At 42.3% G+C, this 21250-nt stretch overlaps 2 protein-coding genes across 5 annotated transcripts in view; one reads left to right on the top strand and one right to left on the bottom strand.

Annotated features, from left to right (window-relative positions):
• The window catches only part of SLC31A1 (solute carrier family 31 member 1), a 42977-nt gene extending 32784 nt beyond the window's left edge, over positions 1-10193 (top strand). For both annotated transcript variants that reach the window (XM_059142041.1, XM_059142042.1), the window contains exons 2-5: positions 2210-2373; positions 2983-3055; positions 5361-5529; positions 6853-10193. In XM_059142041.1, the coding sequence (XP_058998024.1) occupies positions 2275-2373; positions 2983-3055; positions 5361-5529; positions 6853-7054 (543 nt within the window). In that variant the 5' untranslated portion in view covers positions 2210-2274 and the 3' untranslated portion in view covers positions 7055-10193. The remainder of the gene's footprint in view (positions 1-2209; positions 2374-2982; positions 3056-5360; positions 5530-6852) is intronic.
• A 2520-nt stretch (positions 10194-12713) lies between these two features.
• CDC26 (cell division cycle 26) lies at positions 12714-21236 on the bottom strand. Of its 3 annotated transcripts, none has more exons than XM_059142044.1 (4): positions 21097-21236; positions 18791-18900; positions 17992-18085; positions 12714-13774 (listed from the first exon to the last, which is right to left on the bottom strand). In XM_059142044.1, the coding sequence occupies exons 2-4, from the start codon at positions 18841-18843 to the stop codon at positions 13598-13600; spliced, it is 324 nt and encodes a 107-aa protein (XP_058998027.1). In that variant the 5' UTR covers positions 18844-18900; positions 21097-21236; the 3' UTR covers positions 12714-13597. The 3 variants fall into 3 exon arrangements, with proteins under 3 accessions (XP_058998027.1, XP_058998029.1, XP_058998028.1); XM_059142046.1 differs by having other exon boundaries at positions 17992-18113; positions 21097-21127; XM_059142045.1 differs by lacking the exon at positions 21097-21236 and adding an exon at positions 20248-20385.
• Positions 21237-21250: the final 14 nt, after the last annotated feature.

Raw genomic sequence — 21250 nt, 5'->3', positions numbered from 1 at the left:
ACTCAGACACCAGGGATCTCTCCATTCTACCCCGATTCTTTCACTGAAAACTGCTGCCCCCTTACCATTTTTCCCATCATTGAAATTTTATGGGTGCTGTCGTGTTGATTATTTTTGTGTGGTGTTTTTTATTCTTTGCTATAAAAACTTTATGGACAAAGAGGCTATTATGTATGTCCTTTATGTCCATGGTATTAATAATACCAGATTGTCAAGCTCTGTAATTACGAAGTAATATAGTGTCTGCCATGAAAGTTATTTACATTCACAGTTGAACTTTGATTCTCCCTTACTGATGCTTTGCCTTGTCCTTTACTAGAAATGCAATCCTGTTTCTTGAGCTTGCTTTCATAGAATCATGAGATGGGAGATTGAAGAGGGGGAGCTAGGTGGCTGAATAATTGTGCTTTTAAGTTATATATGACTCCCTGGATCTATATAGATTTCCTGTCTAAGGTATGCCTCTTCTCCACCTCTTAGTGATGTTGCCATATTACCTTGTTTGTTTCCTTCATCACACTAATCACACCATGAGATTGCTTTGTTTACTTTCTTGTTTTTCTTTCCATGAGTCACCTTGTTTATCTTACTCACAGAATTATTAGCTTTTAACTCAAGAGTTTGGCACATAGTAGGAGCTTAAAATATTTATTGATGGAATGAGAGGCACACTCAGCTTATGAACATGAATACCTACTTGGAATTTCTTTCTTTCTTCCTTTCTTTATTATTTGACAGACAGATCACAAGTGGGCAGAGAGGCAGGCAGAGACAGAGAGAGGAGGAAGCAGGCTCCCCGCTGAGCAGAGAGCCCGATGTGGGGCTCAACCCCAAAACCCTGGGATCATGACCTGAGCTGAAGGCAGAGGCTTTAACCCACTGAGCCACCCAGGTGCCCCTGGAATTTCTTTTTTCTCTTCTTTTTCTTCTTCATTACCTTTTTTTTTTTTTTTTTTTTTTAATTTTAAGAGTTTTTTTAAGTAGACTCTACACCCAGCATGGAGCCCAACTCAGGGCTTGAACTTCCAACCCTGAGATCAAAACCTGAGCTGAGATCAAGAGTCAGAAGCTTAACCAACTGAGCCACCCAGGCATCCTCCCCCTACTGGGAATTTCTAAAGCCCTCTTTCCTCCACAAACTAGAGTCAAGGGACACATAAAGAGAATCCACCAACACCTGCCTTTCCACCCTCCTCAACTTTCCACTCCCCACCCCCACACCAGCTACAGGCATTTTTGCTACTTCATTTTTGTCCCAGATGGACTTTGCAATAAAGCAGTGATGTGGTAGTAAAGACATAAGGCTGAATATGCAGTTATCTGGACTTAATTTAATAGAGAACATTCAATTTATACCTTGTTTTCAGTGTTCTTAGCTCTAATGCTGAGCTGGGGTTGAAATTGTATCTTCTGAGCACACTGCTTGCCCAGGGCAGTAATAGACCTTTCCTTCAAGTTTAAATTAGCCAAAGGTTGGTTGTCCTGTATGTGAAAATGTATTCTAAATATCTTGATTGAACACAGGCCATCCAATTAGGTGAATTATTTGAAGCACTTGCTTTTTAGCTCCTGACATTTAGATTAGAAAGCCTTAGAACAGTTAAATTTCATTAATGGCATTAATGTTTCCTGGGGCACCTGGGTGGCTCAGTGGGTTAAAGCCTCTGCCTTTGGCTCAGGTCATGATCCCAGGGTCCTGGAATCAAGCCCCACGTCAGGCTCTCTGCTCAGCAGGGAGCCTGCTTCCCTTCCTCTCTTTCTGTGTGTGCCTCTTTGCCTACTTGTGATCTCTGTCCATCAAATAGATGAATAAAAAATCTTAAAAAAAAAACTATCTGTTTCCTGCAACCCAAAGAAACTACTTTTCTTCTCCTTATCTTAGATTTATATTTGAACATTGGCCACATCTGTTAAAGGAACGACTTTGCAGAATAAGGTTTATGTCTCTGAAACCCTAGGTGCAAATCTCTTGTGCCACTGTCTCCGAAGGTAATCCCTGCTAGATGAAATCCCACAAAAATAAATAATTATCAGGAATCAAAATTTTAGAGGCACCTGCCTGGCTCAGTTGGTAGAACATGTGACTCTTGACCTCGGGGTCATGAGTTCAAGCCCCATGTTGGGCATAGAGCTTACTTAATTATCTTTTTCAAGAAGCATCAAGGTTGTATACTGTGAACTTATTATACATAATTCTTTTTCTTAAAAGAATCTTCTGCTGACTCAACTTTTCCTGGAAACCTGGACCATTCCCACCATAAAGAGATAAGCCACATGGCTCACAACACAACAGTACCTTCTCACCATCATCACCCAACCACTTCAGCCTCCCACTCCCACTCCCATGGCGAGGGAATGGGCGACATGATGATGGTAAGTGCCACAGGAGAGGCTGCCCTTTTACGCCCACTTGGGTAATAGAAATAATCGAGTTTCAGGACTGGCAGGTTATTATCTTTAAAGGTCAAGTTTACCCATGAGGAAAAGCACAGATAGACTCAAACAAGACAAGTAATTTGCCCAAGATCATGCAGCAGGTTAATTTCAGAGTCACACCAGAACCAGGATTTTTAGGCCTCTGCTGTATTCCTTCCTTTCAGAATTGACCCTTTTCTGAATTAAGTTCTGGTTTACATGCTTTGTATAGAAAAGATAGTACACTTACCACGAAGAACACTGGAATGTATAGAATTGTCGAATCACTAGATTGTGCACCTGAAACTTACATAACACTCATGTTGACTATACTGGAATGAAAATTAAAAAGAGAGAAAAGGTTGGGTTTGGGAAGGAAGCAAGGGAGAGTACTTGTAGAGGATGTCTGCTGTAGGAATGCTGAGATAAAGGAGAAAGCCTCCTACTTCAATGAATGTCTCTTACTATTTCGATCTGACCCTTTGAAATGCTCTCAGCTTCTTGATGTGAAATTCTCATGTAGAATCTTCAGTCCTCTCTGACTGACTTGTTATGGTTTACCGGCAGAATATGACCTTCTACTTCGGCTTCAAGAATGTGGAGCTCTTGTTTTCTGGTTTGGTCATCAATACAGCTGGAGGTGAGTAAGCCGCCCTCATCAGGTGGTGTTCAGAGGGGACACTCACATAAGAGACAGTGACAAAGAATCAGGAAACCTGGCACCTCTTCCTCCCGTAAGTACTGAATAGTTATGGTTATGATACGTAATCATCTTCCTCTTACCTACCCAGAAGGTAAGGATACACAATGCTACAGTAAACCTCTCTTACAGTTCTACAGTAAACCTCTCTTAAATAACATGTATATGTTATTGGGGGGCTGGGTGGCTCAGTCAGTTAAGCATCTAACCCTTGATCTCAACTCGGGTCTTGATCTCAGGGTTGTAAGTTCAAGTCCTGCCTTGGGCTCCATGCTGGGTATGGAACCTACTTAAAATAATAAATAAATAAATAAATAAATAAGAATAACATGCGTGTGTTTTAGAGTTTCTGGAAAATAATTTAGATACCAGATAAGAGTCTTTCACAATCCATTTCCTTTCATCCTTTTTTTTTTTTTAAAAGCTTTTATTTATTAATTTGACAGAGAGAAATCATAAGTAGTCGGAGAGGCAGCCAGAGAGAGAGAGAGATATAGGGAAGCAGGCTCCCTGCTGAGCAGAGAGCCCGATGCGGGACTCGATCCCAGGACCCTGAGATCATGACCTGAGCCGAAGGCCGCGGCTTAAACCACTGAACCACCCAGGCGCCCCATCCTTTCATCCTTTTTTTGAGTGCTTTCTTATTTGGTAAGTTATTGATCCTGGACATAAGACTATAGTCAAGTTAAAATGATATAAGAAGCATTTTGGGCAAACAGACCACAAAATAACCCTGGGTGGAAAACTGTTGATCAAGTACAATCCTTCCATTTTACAGAGAAATTAAGACTCAAATACTGAAATGATTAGCCCTAAATCACAGAGCGTTGCTGTGTCAGAGGTTGGACAGGGACCTAGACTTTCTAGGTTTGCCCTCTCCAGTGCTCTTTCTAGCATACCATACTGGTCTATCTCTTTCCTGATTCTTGGCATGGCTCATCTTACTGTCAGACCTACTTTTGGGATAACTGATACCCATTTTTGTGTGTCTATAATGATGAGTGAGCATGCCTTAAGTTCAAATTGCACAAGCTCCATTGTCAGTTGGACTGTTTTAAGGATCAGGTCTATCTTCGGAGCCACAAAATCAATTTGAGGAAAGAGGGGGTCATATAGTTCATGTAGTGTGTTAAATCAGCAGTTTGCGTATATTTGAAGGATTACCAACACTTCACAGTATGAAAGACTTAGAACTGAAATGTCTGAGGGCGCCTGAGTGGTGCAGTCAGTTAAGCGTCCAACTCTTGATTTTGGCTCAGATCGTGATCTCAGAGTCCTGGGGTTGAGCACTGTTGGGCTTCGCGCTCAGCATGGAGTCGGCTTGAAGATTCTCTCTCCTTCCCCCGGCTATTCCCCACTCCTGCTCGTGCTCTTTCTCTCTCTCAAATAAAAATAAATAAATCTTAAAAAAAAAAAAAAAAAAAGAACTGAAATGTCTGTTCAAGAAATGGTATTTTAGGGGCAGCCAGATGGCTCAGTGGGTTAAGCCTTTGCCTTCAGCTCAGGTCATGATCGCAGGGTACTGGGTTCGAGCCCCACATCAGGCTCTCTGCTTGCAGGGAATCTGCTTCCCCCTCTATCTTTCTCTGCCTGCCTCTCTGCCTATCTGTGATCTCTGTCTGTCAAATAAATAAATAAAATCTTTTAAAAAAATAGTATTTTGTTTTTTTTTTTTTAATTTTATTTCAATTCTAGTTAGCTAACAGACAGTATTGTATACAGTGTAGTGATTTAACAATTCCATAGGTTACCCAGTGCTCATCACAAGTGACCTCCTTAATCCCATCACCTATTTCACCCACACACCCCCAACCCCAACCATCCGTGTCTTCTCTATAATTGTTTCCTGATTTTTCTCTCCCTTTCCCCCCGCTCTGTTCAAAGAAATAGTCAACACTTTAACATGATGTTTTATTCCCCTTTTGCATATTCTACATTGTGTCATAACAAGCCAATTTATGACACCAGGTAGCCAGACCTGAAGGTCATTATCGTTCAGATGATTTTTTTGTGTTATAATCAGAAAATGAATATGTTCTCCAGTAGAGACAATGGTTTTCTCTAACACCATCTTCACTCTTCTGTCTGTCTCTCTTGTCTGTCTGTGCAAGTAGAAATGTAGCAATATAACGTATTCGGAAATTGAGAGTAGCCCTCTTCTGTGTTGTCTCTCTAGCTTGGACAGCAAACCGACTAGTGACTTCGCATATATGACCGTACCACCATCTTTTCCTTCCCCACTTAGAAATGGCTGGAGCTTTCGTGGCAGTGTTTTTACTAGCCATGTTCTATGAAGGACTCAAGATCGCCCGAGAGAGCCTGCTGCGCAAGTCACAAGTCAGCATCCGCTATAATTCCATGCCCGTCCCAGGACCAAATGGAACCATCCTCATGGAGACACACAAAACTGTTGGGTAAGAAGACTGAACAGATCCAGACTGAAGTTCTGGAAGGCTGGACGAGTTAAGCACCAAAGCAGCTGTTTATTGGTAATAGCCCTCTTGTTGAGTTAGTAGTGATTCTGCATGATCTTGGTGAAAACCGTCTCTGGAGGCTTGGGTTGTGAATCCTAAGCAGGCCAAAGGAGGAATCATAGGAACCCTCCTGAGCTCGAATATTTGTTCTGAATTGTAAGCTTGGTCACTGTGGAAGAAGGTAAGGAGTTTATATTTTAAAATATTTGCCCAAATTGAAAATAAAATAATAATAAATAATATTAATAATAATAATAATACACACATTAAAAGAAATTCAGGTCAGGGTATAGAAGAATGGCAGAATCCATTTGATTCTTTTCTATAAAAAATTGCATCCCCCAGCTCTATTTTCATTTTGTTTACAGTATAAGATGTACAGATGTCTGTATTCTGTCCACAAAAGCATTTGGATGACTGCTAGTTTTCCAAACTACTGGAATCGTTTGGAAAATTAGATTGGCAGGTGCCTTTGGGGATTCTTTTTTTTAATTAACATATAATGTATTATTTGCTTTAGGGGTACAGGTCTGTGAATCATCAGTCTTACACAATTCACAGCACTCAGCATAGCACATACCCTGCCCAATGTCCATCACCCAGTCACCTGCTTTTTGGGATTCTTGAGTTTTAACAGAAGTATAGGCCTTAAACTGAATTGTAGTTCAAGGATTCCTATGGACCAGTGTGCTGCTTTCAAGTAACCACAGTGTTATTTATTCCCATTGTAACTCATGAGCTTCTTGAGGCCCAAACGTGTGACTTACTGGAGGTGACAGAACTAACGAGCGGCGAGGGGCTAGCCAAGCTTCCTAACGCCTGGTTAAGTACTTTGTTTTGTACCCCCCAGCCCTCAATTCTCTTTCTATTCTTTAGAATATGAATGTTGCCAAGGTGGAAGTCCTGAACATGTTCAAATAAGTAGGAGAGGGTTTAGGGCTTTCCTTTTAGAAGCCAAGGGAGAGGTAAATTAGGAGATTAGTCCTCCTTCCTCTCCTCTCCTCCCAAAGGGGGTTCCTCCTGCTGATAATGAACCATATCTGGCCAATACTTATTATCCAGGCAGCCCCATCATGTTTCATTTCCAGGGACCATAAACAACGTACGTAAGACACAAGTAGCCATGAGTTGCTGGGATGGCTGTGGAGGAGTCCGGTTCAAGCTGAGCTCCTAACCACAGCTGCTCCGCCTTTCTCCCGATCTGCAGAGCTGCCCGAGCACTCCTAAGGGTCCCTGATAGTTGTGTCCCTGTTTACTCTCCAGGCAACAGATGCTGAGCTTTCCTCACCTCCTGCAAACAGTGCTGCATATCATCCAAGTGGTCATCAGCTACTTCCTCATGCTCATCTTCATGACCTACAATGGCTACCTCTGCATTGCGGTAGCAGCCGGGGCCGGCACTGGGTACTTCCTCTTCAGCTGGAAGAAGGCAGTGGTCGTGGACATCACAGAGCATTGCCATTAACGTTAAACTCCATGGTGCGGCCTTATCGATTGCAGTGGGAAGCAGTTCAAGACTGAAAGACATGATTCCTACTCCAGTCTTCCCTTCTTGCTCCTTATCTCCTTACACACACACACACACACACACACACACCCCTTCTCAACAGAGGTTTAGCCTACAGTCTCTGAGCTAAAGTGATAACATCCCTGTTTTTTTTTTCTAATGAGCTGAGATTCCCTCAGGAGATGTCCACCCTCCCCCATCATCCTAGATCCAAATTATATGTTCTTGTCCAAACCAGGTAGCTTTCTGTTCGGTGACTTGATCACCTGCTTCCTTTTGAGTCTCCTGTTTTATTTGGAGAATAGACAGAATGTGAATTTGGTGGGTTTTTTCTCATGGAGAGAGATTCACTTCAGCTAGGCAACTGAGGGAAATTCTTGTCCCGCTAAACCCAGAACCCAAACTTAACATTGAAAAGTGAGTCCCAGTCTTTGTGTGCAAGGAGTATGAAGTACATTGTGCCTTTCGGTGTGATGTGTGGTACTAAAATCTTGGTAGTTTGCAGAAGGGTGGTTTGAGACTAAATATGGGCCTGGAGCTTGCAAAAGTGTGTGTACATTCTTGGGTGGCTGACTCATCGGCTTGTGTTCCTACTTAACATTTTGATCAGAATGAACTTGTCAATCAAAAAAAGAAATGATGACAATCAATTTGAGAAAAATAGAAATAGATATTTTAAAATAAAACCATTGATATTTTACTTTTGGTACCTTGGATTATCGCAGCTGAATGAAGCAAAAGAGTGGGAATTGTTTTCTTTTGTTCCTGTCTTCACATGTTGGCCTCTAAACCAGTGGTTTTTAAACCTCAGCCGGCATCAGAATCACATGGAGAGCTTGTTAAAACAAGTGTTAAAACACTAGTTTCTAGGCCTCAACCCGGAGCCCCAAAATTGGCATTTCTAACAAGTTCCCAGGTGATGTTCCTGCTGATGGCCGGGGGACCACACTTTGAGAATCTCTGCTTTAAACTAAAGAAGTGTCACCAGGTGAGGTGAGCTACTTGGTACTGGGCACAGGAATTTGAGTTGACGATTTGGTATGTCTAAGCTTCACTCGTGTACTAAATACCAGCACTCGTGCTGGTCAATACTTAATCATTCCACAAACGTATTCAGCTCCAGGTTTGTGTACGTGTGCCCAGGGCCTGTGCCCAGAGTAACATTTATCAGTATGTATGAAATCACTAGTCTTTAATTTTAAAGGTCTGTGGTTTCTTGGAAGTAGCTGGAAGATTGAGGAAGACCTTTGATCTGCAGTATAAAATCACCCAGTCATGGGTCAGAAGGGCAGAAGCCCAGCCCTCCCTTTGGAGAGGTTTAGGGTATGGTCTGCTGATGGCCAGATTTTCCTCAGGGCCCAGCATCCATGTCCACACCAAGCAGATCCTCGTCCTCTCTGTGACTGTCTTTGTTACTCTTGGGGGTTTCAATAGATCACATGTGGCCAAACTTCTTTTTCTCATTGAAGAACCATACTGGATTTTTATTCTGTTCTGTTGTGAGTTTACACTACAGTCTGGTCCCCAGTCCAGACAACCTGTGTGAAGTGACTCTTCCCGTATTAGTCTGTTAATCCTGCCCTCCTTGGTGCTAGACTCCAATCGTGCCTCAGGGCAGAGGACACAACACACAACTGTTCTGTTGGCCTCTGCTGTGGTTTTGGAGTTTGTACGTTCTCTCTGGGTGCCAGTTAAATATTGGAGAGCAAGGAATGTGTATTTCCGTGGCTTTAAACCAAGAGAAGGTTACAAGTTTACCAGATCAGGGGTAAAATCTGAGAACCAACATTTAGAGTTTTGTGCTTTTCTCTCATTCCAGCCCCTTGTGGGGCTGCTACTTCGCACGAGCGCGGTGCATGACGGGTAGTGACAGAGTCCAAGTTATTGGACTAGTGACAAGTCCCAGTTATTATCTCAGTAGCCAAGGAATAAAAAACCGTGCGAAATAAAAGAAGACTCGATGGAATAGTGACCCTGGTGCTTGCTCTCTAGAAATCTTGGCCTGAGCTGCTATAAAATACCCTTTCAGAAACAGGACCTTATCAGTAAGGTAAGAAAAATCAAGGCCAGTTCAGACAAAATGCTGTGAATTTGAAACTCAATGGAGAAACATCAGTCTGGGATAGGTTTTCACTGTTTATGACAGTGTCACAAAAAACCTGAATTCCAGCAGTTCTTAGATTACGTTGCCAAAGGAAGAAGTTATGAAGGAGAAAAAATTTAAAGCTTAAATTCCATCTTTCTTGAGCTCTTGGATTGTGATAATGATCTCATTGACTTTCATTTCTGTATCCCTGTTGATTTGGAATTTAGTGCCTGACTTCTTTGTTCTTTTGGATCCAAAAGAACCAAGATCCAAAAGATCCAAAATCTTTTCCTCCTTCGCTGTTCACATGTCTTAGAAACCTGTATCCCCATTTCTTTGGCCCCTTATTCTTTCCTTTCCCTTTCTTTCAGTTTAATCCCATGTGTCTAGTTTATGAAATCTCCCTAGCCCTCCTGAGGCAGAGGAGATAGATACCAACCGGAAGTTGTGAAACTTAGTAGAGACCTGACGTACCCTTCGGGGAGAAATTGTCCTGTTGGAATTGCTAGAAGGCTGGTAAAGGGCTACCTACTGGTTCCATCCGCAGAGTCACAGAATCTTAACTGCTATCTCCAGTCTATGTTGGAGGAACACTCAGTCCCTCATTGCCCACAAATGGGGAATCCTCTTGTCCACCAGGGAATTAGAAATTAAGGTTTCTTCACTACTTCTATGGTAGGGCTGTCTGGAATTCTATTTCAGACTGTGAGGCTCTGGGCTTGGGTTCTAGCCACAAGGGGTTTCTTATATAAGGAGCTGGAAGGGGAGGGGGCAGGGGTTACACGTTCATGTCATTTCATTTTGATCCTGCTCTCTCCAGCTGCTTCTTTCAGAAGAGACATCTAAAGATACAAAGTCTGCATTTGATATAATGCCTTAATCACTGAGTCTACAATTCATGTTGACCATTTTAGATTGTTAGCTCCTGGAGAGCAGTATTGCTGTAGTAGGAATATTTTAACAGTGTCATATGTAACAGAACAAAATAAATATTTTGATTTTGTGATTCTACGCATGTCTTTCTACCTAGAGTGATAGCAGAATAAGTGGTCTCTTCATCGGCCATTACCATCATTTTTTTTTTAAAGATCTTATTTATTTATTTGATGGAGAGATACAGTGAGCAAGAGAGAGAGCACAAGCAGGAGGAGCAGCAGAGGAAGAGGGAGAAGCAGGCTTTCTGCTGAGCAGGAAGCCCGATGCAGGGCTGGATCCCATGAAGGCAGACACTTAATGATTGAGCCAACCAGGCACCCCAACCATCAATTTTTAAGATGTCAGTCTTTTAAGTGGCAAGATCCCTTTATGTTTTCATCTCACTCTCCTCTTACTCTACTTAAAATGACAAGCTTGGGGCACCTGGGTGGCTCAGTTGGTTGAGTGTCTGACTTGGTTTCAGCTCAGGTCATGATCTGAGAGGTCATGGATCAAACGCAGGTGTGGGGCTCTGTGTTCAGTGGGGAGTCTACTTGAAGATTGTCTCTCCCTCTCCCTCTGCTCACTCTTTCTCTTTCAAATAAATAAATCTTTAAAATGACAAGCAGAAAATTCCTGCCCATAGGTACTGTCCCCATGCTTTAATAAAATCACCCTTTTGCACCAAAAATAAATGAATAAAAATAAAAGTGATGTGCTAGGGGGCCCTGGGTGGCTCAGTCTAAGGACCTGCCTTCGGCTCAGGTCATGATCCTGGATTGAGCCCCACATCTGGCTACCTGCTCAGGAGAGAGCCTGCTTCTCCCTCTTCCTCTGCTGTTCCCCCCACAACTTGTTCTTTCTCTCTGTCAAATAAATAAAAACTAAAACAAAAAAAGAGAGAGACAATTTTTTTTTAAAATGGTAAGTTAGTACTGCCAGATCTACATGACCTTTTGCACAGGAGTCAAGGGTCTTCATGAAGCAGCAAATCTCTCAGTATACCAAGAATTCTAAAAGCTAACACATCATCTCATATAATCACTTCTGTGGTTATGCTGTCAGGAAAGAGGCCCTGAATTGGGCCTCTAAGGATCTCCACTGCCAAGCCTCGAGATGATTATTGGCCCTGTCTGTCCCTTCAGTAATGCCAGAATGCTGGTGTTATTTGCCCCTCCTGCTGGCCCCCAGAAGGCATCTTACCATCCAGTACCATTTCTATTCTCCTCCATAGTGTAGAATGATGAGCAGGGACTTTGGAGTCAAGCATGTCCGGGTTCGAATCCTGACTCCCCCGCTTATCAGAAGTGTAACCTTGGACAAGTGATTTTAATAATCCCTAAACCTTAGTGTTCTCATTTATAAAAATGCAATAATAGCACCATTTTCAACTTAGGAGCAATATATATAAAGCACCTAGCACTTAACAGGCAACCAAACCATAGTAACTTTTTGATTATTTTTACTCCAGCTTTCAGAAAACTAAAGGTAAGCTCTTCCGGGTGAGTTCAATACCTCTTCACAAGCACTTGACAATCTTCTAGACATGCACCCTATGACCTGAGGAATAAGAGAACCCATGCACGTAATTTCAGTTGTGTCTGAAAGGATTTATAGCTGTCATAGGTAGTAGATAAGGGCAACAAGTAAGCCCTTATCTAATCTGGCAAATGTCTCATTCTTTATAGTTAAAATAGTAAGATAGATAAAATTTCCTGAGAACTGAAACAGCATCCTCTCCCTCCACCTCTGTGAACCCCCACTTTCTAGACCCAGTGGGGGGCAGACTAGGAAAGCAGTGTAGCAATAAAGTTTAGAAATTTGGGTTCAGAGATCGGATGCTTGGGTTCAAGTCTCAGCTCTATCCCTTAATTAGCTGAGCATCTAGTACTCTCCTCATAGGAGTTGAAGATTGAGACAATCAGCAGACAGCACTCAGTATGGTGCCTCCATACAGAGCCCTCTGAGTGTTGGCCAGTCAGGAGAGAAGCGAAATTTAGGAGGCACCAATGTTCTCATGCTTCTGTGCCTATGTGCTGGGAAGCCAGGGAGAGCTTAAGGCAGAGGCTGGTTTCTCCCGGCTTTGGTTTTTTTTTCTTTTTTGCCCTTCCATACTGGCCTTTGTGGGCTTCAAGGTGATAGTACTCAGTTTTCCTATCTAGAGCCTGGCTTGATGTGTCTTGAAGACTGTAAAATAACAAAATTGAAGGTCCTTGATCAGACTAGGAGAATAAAGATTTTTGTAAGAATAGTTGGAGGAAGAAGAGAAACTATATATTCTCCTTTCCCTGCCTCTCTCACATTTTTTATTTTTTTAAGGATTGTATCCATCTTCAAAGAGAGAAGAAGAGAGCACATGAGCACGGAGAGGGGCAGAGGGAGGAGAAGCAGACTCCCCAGGACTCCGAGATCATGACCTAGCTGAAGTCAGACACTTAACCAACTGAGCCATCCAGGCACCCCTCCTCCACATTCTGAATACCCAGCCTTAACTATCCCTAGAAAGATGGGGTAAAATCTTGCTAAGGGTCTCTTTAGGACTGATGATTCTAGAGATTCCTTCTATCACAGCTGACAGTTCCTGTAGTTGAATTAAATGGTAAAAACAACAGAACATGATTTTTTTTTTTAACTTTATTTACTTTTTTTTAGTAATCTCTACACCCAAAGTGGGCTTTGCAGTCATGACCCCGAGATCACGAATCTCATGCTCCTCCCAACTGAGCGAGCCCGGCGGCCTGGACCTGATTCTAAATCATCCTCTCGATTGGCTCCTCAGTGGGAAAAATTTTTAGGCTACTTGGAAAAGGAAGGAAAACTGGAATGATGGTAATTCCTTTTAGGAGCATTCCTATTATTCTGTTTCCTTCCACTGTCCCCTCTCCCGAAATTACACTCAGACTAGCTATGAAGCCATTCTGTAAACAGATTCTGGAAACCCACAGCTTGATCACATTTACACAAAATCACTAGAATCTAATCTCCACAAAGGCAGGGATCTTTGATTTTGTTCACTGATGTTACTAAGTGCCTAGAATAGTATCTGGCACATAACAGGCACTCAATAAATACTTGCTGAACAGATGAATTGGAAGAAAGTCAGTGACAGGGATCAAATGCAAGTGTTCTGTGCTTCAAGTCTCTCAATAAAGGTGGGAAGAGTGATGTTACCTCTCACAGCAGTTACCTTTTAAAGTCTGAGGGTTAACAGTGCTAGGATTATGCTTCATTAAGGGTGTCGCACACTTTTCCAAAAATATATTTATTTTAAAAAACAAAAATGAGACAAGTTTTATAGAGTCAGATTTTCCGGAGACAAACTAGAGTTTTGATTTCCACCTTGAGCAAAAGTTAAGCATCAGTAATCTCATGCAGAAGTATTCTCTGCAGGGGGTAAAACATTCTACTTGACTGCAAGCACTCAGTTCTCTAAATCTTGTTTGTACTTCTGCCATCATTCTACTCCATTCCAGGGCTCTGGCATGCAAGATAATCCGCCTCTAAAATTCGAAACTTCCAAATTGAGATGAACGATTGTTGGGTTTGGGTTGGGGTTTATAACCAATTCGATCATTAATCATTTGCTCCCTGCTCTTGGGGTCACTGCTGAGCCCAATGGCGCCTTCTCCATCACTGATTCCTACGACGTCCACTTCTTCTTTTTGTTTCTTACGGGTCTGGAGGTATAAAAATCTTAGGATTAAGGCAACATTCTCTCCATTAGCAAACCTTTATTTGGCACCTGTCAGGCACTAGGCATAGGGTGAAGGCTAGTGTTACAGCCTGCAGAACAATAAGGTGAAATCCTAGGTTTAAATGGATAGTAAGCGGACAAGCGGGGATACAGGGACGTAGTGAGAAAAGATAAAACCCCTACCCTCCTGGATGTCACAGTCTAACAGGGAAATAAGTAAATAGACAATGACAACATAGGGTGATCATGGTATGACACTGGAACGTCCATACTGTGAGAAGATACAAAGAAGAGGTAAGGAGTTGGGTGTGTCATGGTGGAGCTTCAGAGAAGGGAATTGCAGTTAGAAAAATAAATAATAGAGGAGAAGATGGATGTTAGCTGAAGCTCCTGTGGTCATCACTCACAATATATGTAAATTACACCAACATGCGCTACGCCTTAAACTTACACAGTGGTGTATGTCAGTTATTTCTCAATAAAACTAGAAAAAAAAGATAAATAAGTTGGCAGACGGGGGAGAGAAGGTTTTGTTTTTTGTTTGTTTGTTTGTTTGTTTTTAAGATTTTATTTTTAAGTAATCTCTACACCCAGCAGGGGGCTTGAACCTACAAGCCTGAGATCAAGAGTTGGATGTTCTACCTAATGCACCAGCCAGGCACCCAGAAAAGGGTGTTTCAGTAAAGGTGTTACTCAAGAGAATAGATGGAAAGATTAAGTGACTGGTAAAGCAATAACCACCGGAAATTAAGAGCTTCATTGACACCATGAAATTAAATATAACACAGGAATACAAGATTTTATGCTGTCTTATCAAAACACCTGAATTTTGAGGTTTTTGTTTTGCTTTCAGGTAAAAAGTATGGCTCTTGGGGCACCTGGGTGGCACAGTCAGTTGAGTGTCTAACTCTCGATTTCAGCTCAGGTCATGATCTCGGTGTCATGAGATCCTGCCTTGCATGGGGCTCCAGGAGCTCAGACTTTGGGCTGATTCTTTCTCCTTCCTTCTGCTCCTCCCCCTGCTCACATACTCTCTCACAGATTAATTAATTAAATCTTTAAAAAAAAAAAAAGATTTGGCTCTTAAGTCACAAGTGACTGCAGAATTCACCAAGTCAGTATCTGAGCTTGATCTTCTTTTTTTTTAAGATCTTGTTTTTAAGTAATCTCTACACCCAACTTGGGGCTTGAACTCACAACCTATCCCATAACCACTGCAACCTGACTCAAAAGAGGGTATTACATAATGTTCTCTGAGAAAGTAAACAAATACTATATCTAGCATTCCTTAGAAGAATGGCTTGACTCCTCTAACCACTGGAATTGCCCCCATTCTTCAGAACTTACTAATGAACTCAGCACTAAGTGCCAGTCATAGTATCATACTAAGTCAACTATTACTTTATATACGTGTGTGTGTATAAAATGACATTTCTGAGTTACTCTCTAGTGAGTCTACACTACCAGTAAGTAACATTACAAATAGCTCAGTGAAAACAGGTTAAAAGGCAAAGGATATTATCATTTTATAAGCCATGAGAAACTGAGAACGTCCAAATGGTATGAAATCATTTAAAAGGCTTCCCACCATGAACAACTGCTGTTTCAGAATCCAGTCATCAAAATGTAATTAAACTAATTTCAGTAACAAATGAAATACCAGTTTCTATTGGTGTAATTTCATTTTAGTCATAGGCAAATCTATCCCTCCCTAAGTTGCTCTAAAACAGGTCAGGGGCACCTGGGTGGCTCAGTGGGTTAAGTCTCTGCCTTCGGCTTGGGTCATAATCCCAGGGTCCTGGGATCAAGCCCCACATCAGCCGGGAGTCTGCTTCCCTCTCTCTCTCTGCCTGCCTTTCTGCCTACTTGTGATCTCTGTGTCAAATGAATAAATAAAATCTTTAAAAAAACAAAACAAAACAGGTCAAACGCACTAGATAATTGCCTTTAGTAGCCAGACTAACTCAATAGTGAGCTGATTCTGCAGAATCAAAGTTCAGCATTCCAACACTTTATAAGACTCATTACAGCTAAAGGTTAAATTGTAGTGAAAGGACACTTCAGGTGAAGGCAACCAAAGGTGCAGATGCACCAAGATTTAAGTTGAAGATAACCTGACAGTGGAAGATAACGTAAAGATAAAGTTAAATGAGCAAGGACTAGGCCACAAATGATCTTATATACCATGCTAAGGTATCTAGACTTTATTCTCAGAGCCAATGAAGAGTTTAAGTCTTATTAATGGACATTGTTTAATACTGTGGGATAAGCTACACTTAAAAATACACATCGAAGGGCACCTGGGTGGTTCAGTCACTAAGCATCTGCCTTCAGCTCAGGTTCGAGCCCTACATCAGGCTCTCTGATCGGCAAGAAGACTGCTTTTCCCTCTCCTTCTCCCACTCTCCCTGTTTGTGTCCGTTTTCTCATGGTCTGTCAAATAAATCTTTTTTAAAAAACCAAAACAAATACATATTGATGGGGTACCTGGGTGGCTCAGTCAGTTAAGCATCTGCCTTCTGCTCAGGTCATGATCTCAGGGTCCTGGGATCCAGCCCCACAGTGGGCTCTGCACTCAGCAGGGAGTCTGATTCTCTCCCTTCCTCTCCCTCTGCCCTACCCCCAACTTGTACTCTTTCTGTATCACTCTCAAATAAATAAATAGTTTAAAGAAGAATACATATTGAGCTTCTACCACAATGCAGGCATGAGCTCCTTCCCCAAGGCTGGGAACTCAACAGTGAAGACGACAAACATGATTTCTACAATCAGGTTTCCTAATGTAAATGCTACAATAAACAAATCATTGTAAATTATAATAAATGCTATAAAAATAAAAGGATAAAGTGCTTTGGGTCACCTGGCTAACTCAGTTGGTAGAGCATGTGACTCCTGAGCTTGGAATGGTGAGTTCAAACCCCACATTGGACATACATATTACTTAAAAAAAAAAAAAAATACAATAAAAATAAAGTGCTTTGAGAAACCCTAAGGAGGAACAGCATGGATGGGCATTCCCCTAATCTGAATAGGGTCAGAAGCAGCCTCTCAGACTGATGAAATGACATTTAAACAGATGTGAAGACGAGAAGAGGAAAGCAAAATGTACAAAGGCCATGAGTGATGAACCTCTTGGTGTGTTCAAGGAAATGATAGAAAGCCAACATGCTTGGGGTACAGAGGCCAAGGCAAAGAATGGCAGGAGTTGAAACCTGAGGAGCCAGAACATACAAAATTTTGTAGGCCACAATAAGCAGTTGAAATTTTATTCTAAGTGCAGGAAACCACTGAGTTTTAAGCAGGGGAATGATATGATCTGAAAATTTGTAAGGTTCATTCTAAAAACCTGATGTAGAATCGATTAACAAGATAAAAATGGAAGCAGGAAGACCACCAAGAATGCAACTGAAATTTCAGAGAGAGAGGTGACGGTTACTTGCACTAAGATAGTAACCGTGGAGATATATGGGGTGAATCCAAACAGTAAGGAAAAAAAAGAACTCAAGAGTGACTCCTAGGTTTCTGGCTCGAGCAGCTGCAGAGATACTGACACAGGGAACACCTGAAACTAGCTTGAGGAAGAAATCAAGAGGTCTTTTATTTTAACATGTTAAGTGCAGGAGACTGAGTAGTGACTTCTAAAGCTCTCAGAACCTAATTCCTGAACCTCTGAACATTGCCTTATATGGAAAAGGGTCTTTGCAGATGGGATAAGGATCTTGAGATGGAGACATTAGCCAGGATTATGTGGGTGGGCCCTAAATGCCATTCCATGTATCCTTGTAAAAGAAGACAATGGGAGATTTCACAGACAGCAAGCAACAGGAGAAAGAAATGTGATCCGGGACGCAGAGATTGGAAAGATGTGGCCACGAGAAGCTGAAAGAGCCAAGGAACAGATTCTTCTCTACAATTTCTGGAGGGCATGTGGTCCTGCTGACACCTTGATTTGGGACCAGTGATACTGATTTCAGATTTCTGACCTACAGAATGGTAAAGAAATAAATTTCTGTTGTTTGAAACCACCAAGTTTGTGGTAATTTGTTACAGTAAGCCACAGGAAACTGACACATTAAGTTTGAAATGCCTGTCCAGCAACCACATAGAGGTTTCAATAAGGTGTTGGTTAAAGGGTCTGGATTTCAAAAGTTAAAGTTATTGTTTTAAATATCCTTAAGAATTTGAAAGTTGTACTCTTACCTCCAGGTCCTTTCGAATGCTCTCAAACTCCTCAATGTCATCAAGCTTCAGCTCCAGGCGGGTTGGTTTTCGCCGTAGCATACTGAGATCAACACTAAAGGCCAGACCCAGAGAACTATGAGCTGTTAGAAATAGCAGAGGAGGAAAAACTGGAGGTGATAAAGCTTGGCTACAAAAACAAGATCAATTTGTCAGCATGCATGCTAAAGGAATGGTGATACAAAAGACTCATTTGGGTTCACACACTTCTAAGTCATTAGATGAGTGATTATTACATGATGGAGATCCATAACTCTGCAATTCAAAAAAAAAAAAAACCGTCTTCAAGAAAAAAAAAGAGCAAGCTACCTATAAAAAAGAGAATTCTAGGCAACAATCACTTCAATTTTATATTTCAATCACATCCAAAGAATTATTCTAGCTCAGAGAATAAAGTTAAAATAACACATCTTAATTCAGTATAATTACTGGGAGAGTACATACGCCAATAAATTAGATCAACTCTGCATGAGAACTGTGACAGATCTGTGGTCACTCCTGAATACTTAAAATCAGCTTACTAGGGACGCCTGGGTGGCTCAGTGGGTTGAGCCGCTGCCTTCGGCTCAAGTCATGATCTCAGGGTCCTGGGATCGAGTCCCGCATTGGGCTCTCTGCTCAGCGGGGAGCCTGCTTCCCTCTCTCTCTCTCTCTGCCTGCCTCTCTGTCTACTTGTGATCTCTCTCTCTGTCAAATAAATAAATAAAATATTTTTAAAAAATCAGCTTACTAAATCTCATGAAAACTCCCTATAACTCACCAATTCACAGAGTTATCCTCAGGGTCTAAACGGGTCCTAAATGGAAAGGTCATTCATTAAACAAACACTTCTTGTGCTCCTGCTCCAGAGTTAAAAGGCATAGTCACAGCCTGTGGGGAAAACAAACACGTAAACAGAAAATTGCAACACACTCTAATAAAGGACTCAGATGGAGGACAATGCAATGGCATCACACAGGCACCCAATCCAGTCTGGGTGGTGTGGGGGGTAGACAGGGACATGGAAGACTTCCTGGAGGAGATCTCTTAGCTGACTTGTGAAGGGCAGGCAGAGACAGGCAGGTAAGAGAGAACAAATAGACCAAGAGGCTCAAAAGAACAATCCTGAGGCTGAAAGCCAAAGATAATGCTTATGCTAACAGGAACCAATTTTTATTAAAGATGATGAAATTCACCAAGTGAGTTTAATACCTGTTAATGGCATCATCTTTATATTCTCCGTAACACCCAGCAGAGTACATGTACTGGTGAATAAACTGAGACACCCAAATAAAGTGAAATGAACTTTTCTTGAGCACTGTGCTACACTTTTCCATTCCTATTCTTTACATTTTTATTTGAACACAGGGACCCTGTGCTGCTGGCAAAATTACCTCTATTTTATAAATGAAGTTGAAGCTCTTCAGTTTGGTTAATAAATGTTAGCCTCCTATAAAACTTACACACGGGTCTGTCTAGGTGGTGAGGATTAAATGAGAATGATGTAAATGAAAGCTCCTTTAAAGTATGTACAGCTATAGGGGTGCCAGGCTGGCTCAGTCAATAGTGCATCAGACTCCTGATCTCAGGGTCATGAGTTCAAGCCCCACACTGGGCATGGAGCCTACTTAGAAAAAAAAAGGGGGGGGGGGCTGCAGGGAGGTGCCTGGGTGGCTCAATCGGTTGGGTACCTGCCTTTGGCTCAGGTCATGATCCCCAAGTCCTGGGATCCAGTCCCTTCCCCTGGCTCGTGGGCACATGTGCACACCCTCTTTTATTTAAATAAATAAATAATATTTTTTTAAAAGTATGTATGGGTATAAATTATTATTAGAGCTTTCTAGGACGTAGCTAGAGACTTAGCTAGAGACTACAAAGTATACAAAGGAAGAAATGTATCCTTCCATGAAGCTTGGAACAGAACAGGTGATGTTCTCAACACTGGCACATTAAATTTCATATTGTTTTATATACTTTCAGAAAGTATCTTAGGGCACCTGGCTGGCTCAGTCGGTGGAGCATGGGACTCTTCATTTCCAGGTTGTGAGTTTGAGCCCAAGGTTGGATGTAGGATTACTTAAAAATAAAATCTTAAAAAAAAAACACACAAAACTAAATAAATCAGAAACGAACTTAAATCCAATGTAAATAAATGGTAGAGGAAGCCAAAATTCCAAGGGGAGAGTAAGGAAGGAAAGGATATGTAAAAGAGAAAAGCTCTGCTGTACATTTTCTTACATTTTCGTCCCTTTTCTGCAAACTGTGTCAAGCTCGCCACTGGGAGGCAGTACAGAGTAAAGGGCAAACGTGCTCGCTCGAGAGGCGAAAAGGGCTGAGGACAGATTCTAATCCCACGTCACTCACTGATCTTGGACTGTCAGTTTCATCTTTCACCAGACTTTAGTCTCCTCCTGTTGTTTACACTGTCGTATAGACTAAACGAGGTAAGGCACTGTAAGTTCCTGGAACATAATCTGGCATTTAATAAACGCCCAATAAATAACAGCTCTTATTATCGTAATTGTCCTTGCAGAGGTTTGGGGAGGGGGCTCTGCCCAGCTCGAGGAACACCAATATTTTAAGCGTCTCCACCCCCGACACGAAGGCAAAGCCCTGGTCTTGTTCATCTCCGCTGCTCCAGTCCCCAGCGGAACACAGGGCCCTGCAGAGTTGGGGGTGTGCCCTCTACCTGACGCCCTCACAGGCATCCTCTCTCCCTCTGAGTCAGATACAAAGACCAGTCTGAATACAGACAACAGCAGGCCGTGGCTCCTCCCCGGATCTTTATTTTATTTCGGCGCTAGAGGGCTCTTCGAGCTTAATCTACCGTCACTGCCCAAATCCACCAAAAATTCACTCAGCCCAGAGGAAGGCCCTGGTAAAACTTCCCGACGCGGAGGAGAACAGCACTCCCTCCGCAGCTCCAGAGTGGCACCCCCGGGTCCAGAGCGAGAGTTTCCATGGCCTCATGGCCCTCCGCTCCAAGAGGACGGAAGCCTCTCGGAAAGCCGGGGGCGACGTCAGGGCTGAAAAGCCCTCCATTTGCTCCGGAGTTCAACCCCGAGCCGCGGGACTCAACAAACCTACCTCTTTTCAAGCCGGTTCAGCCTCTTCCCGGAACCCCGGCACCCACCGCGAATCGTCTGTGAAGCGAACTGGACTACACTTCCCAGAGTGCTTTGAGCCTCTCCCCGGCAGTACCTCGTCTTCGCGTGCTTTTCCTCAGAGACTCTACGGTTCA

The sequence above is a fragment of the Mustela lutreola genome, chromosome 12 (assembly GCF_030435805.1).
Source record: "Mustela lutreola isolate mMusLut2 chromosome 12, mMusLut2.pri, whole genome shotgun sequence".
NCBI classification, from domain to species: Eukaryota; Metazoa; Chordata; class Mammalia; order Carnivora; family Mustelidae; genus Mustela; species Mustela lutreola.
The sequence above is the reverse complement of the archived record's forward strand: the minus strand, read 5'-3'. Positions and strand labels throughout refer to the sequence as shown.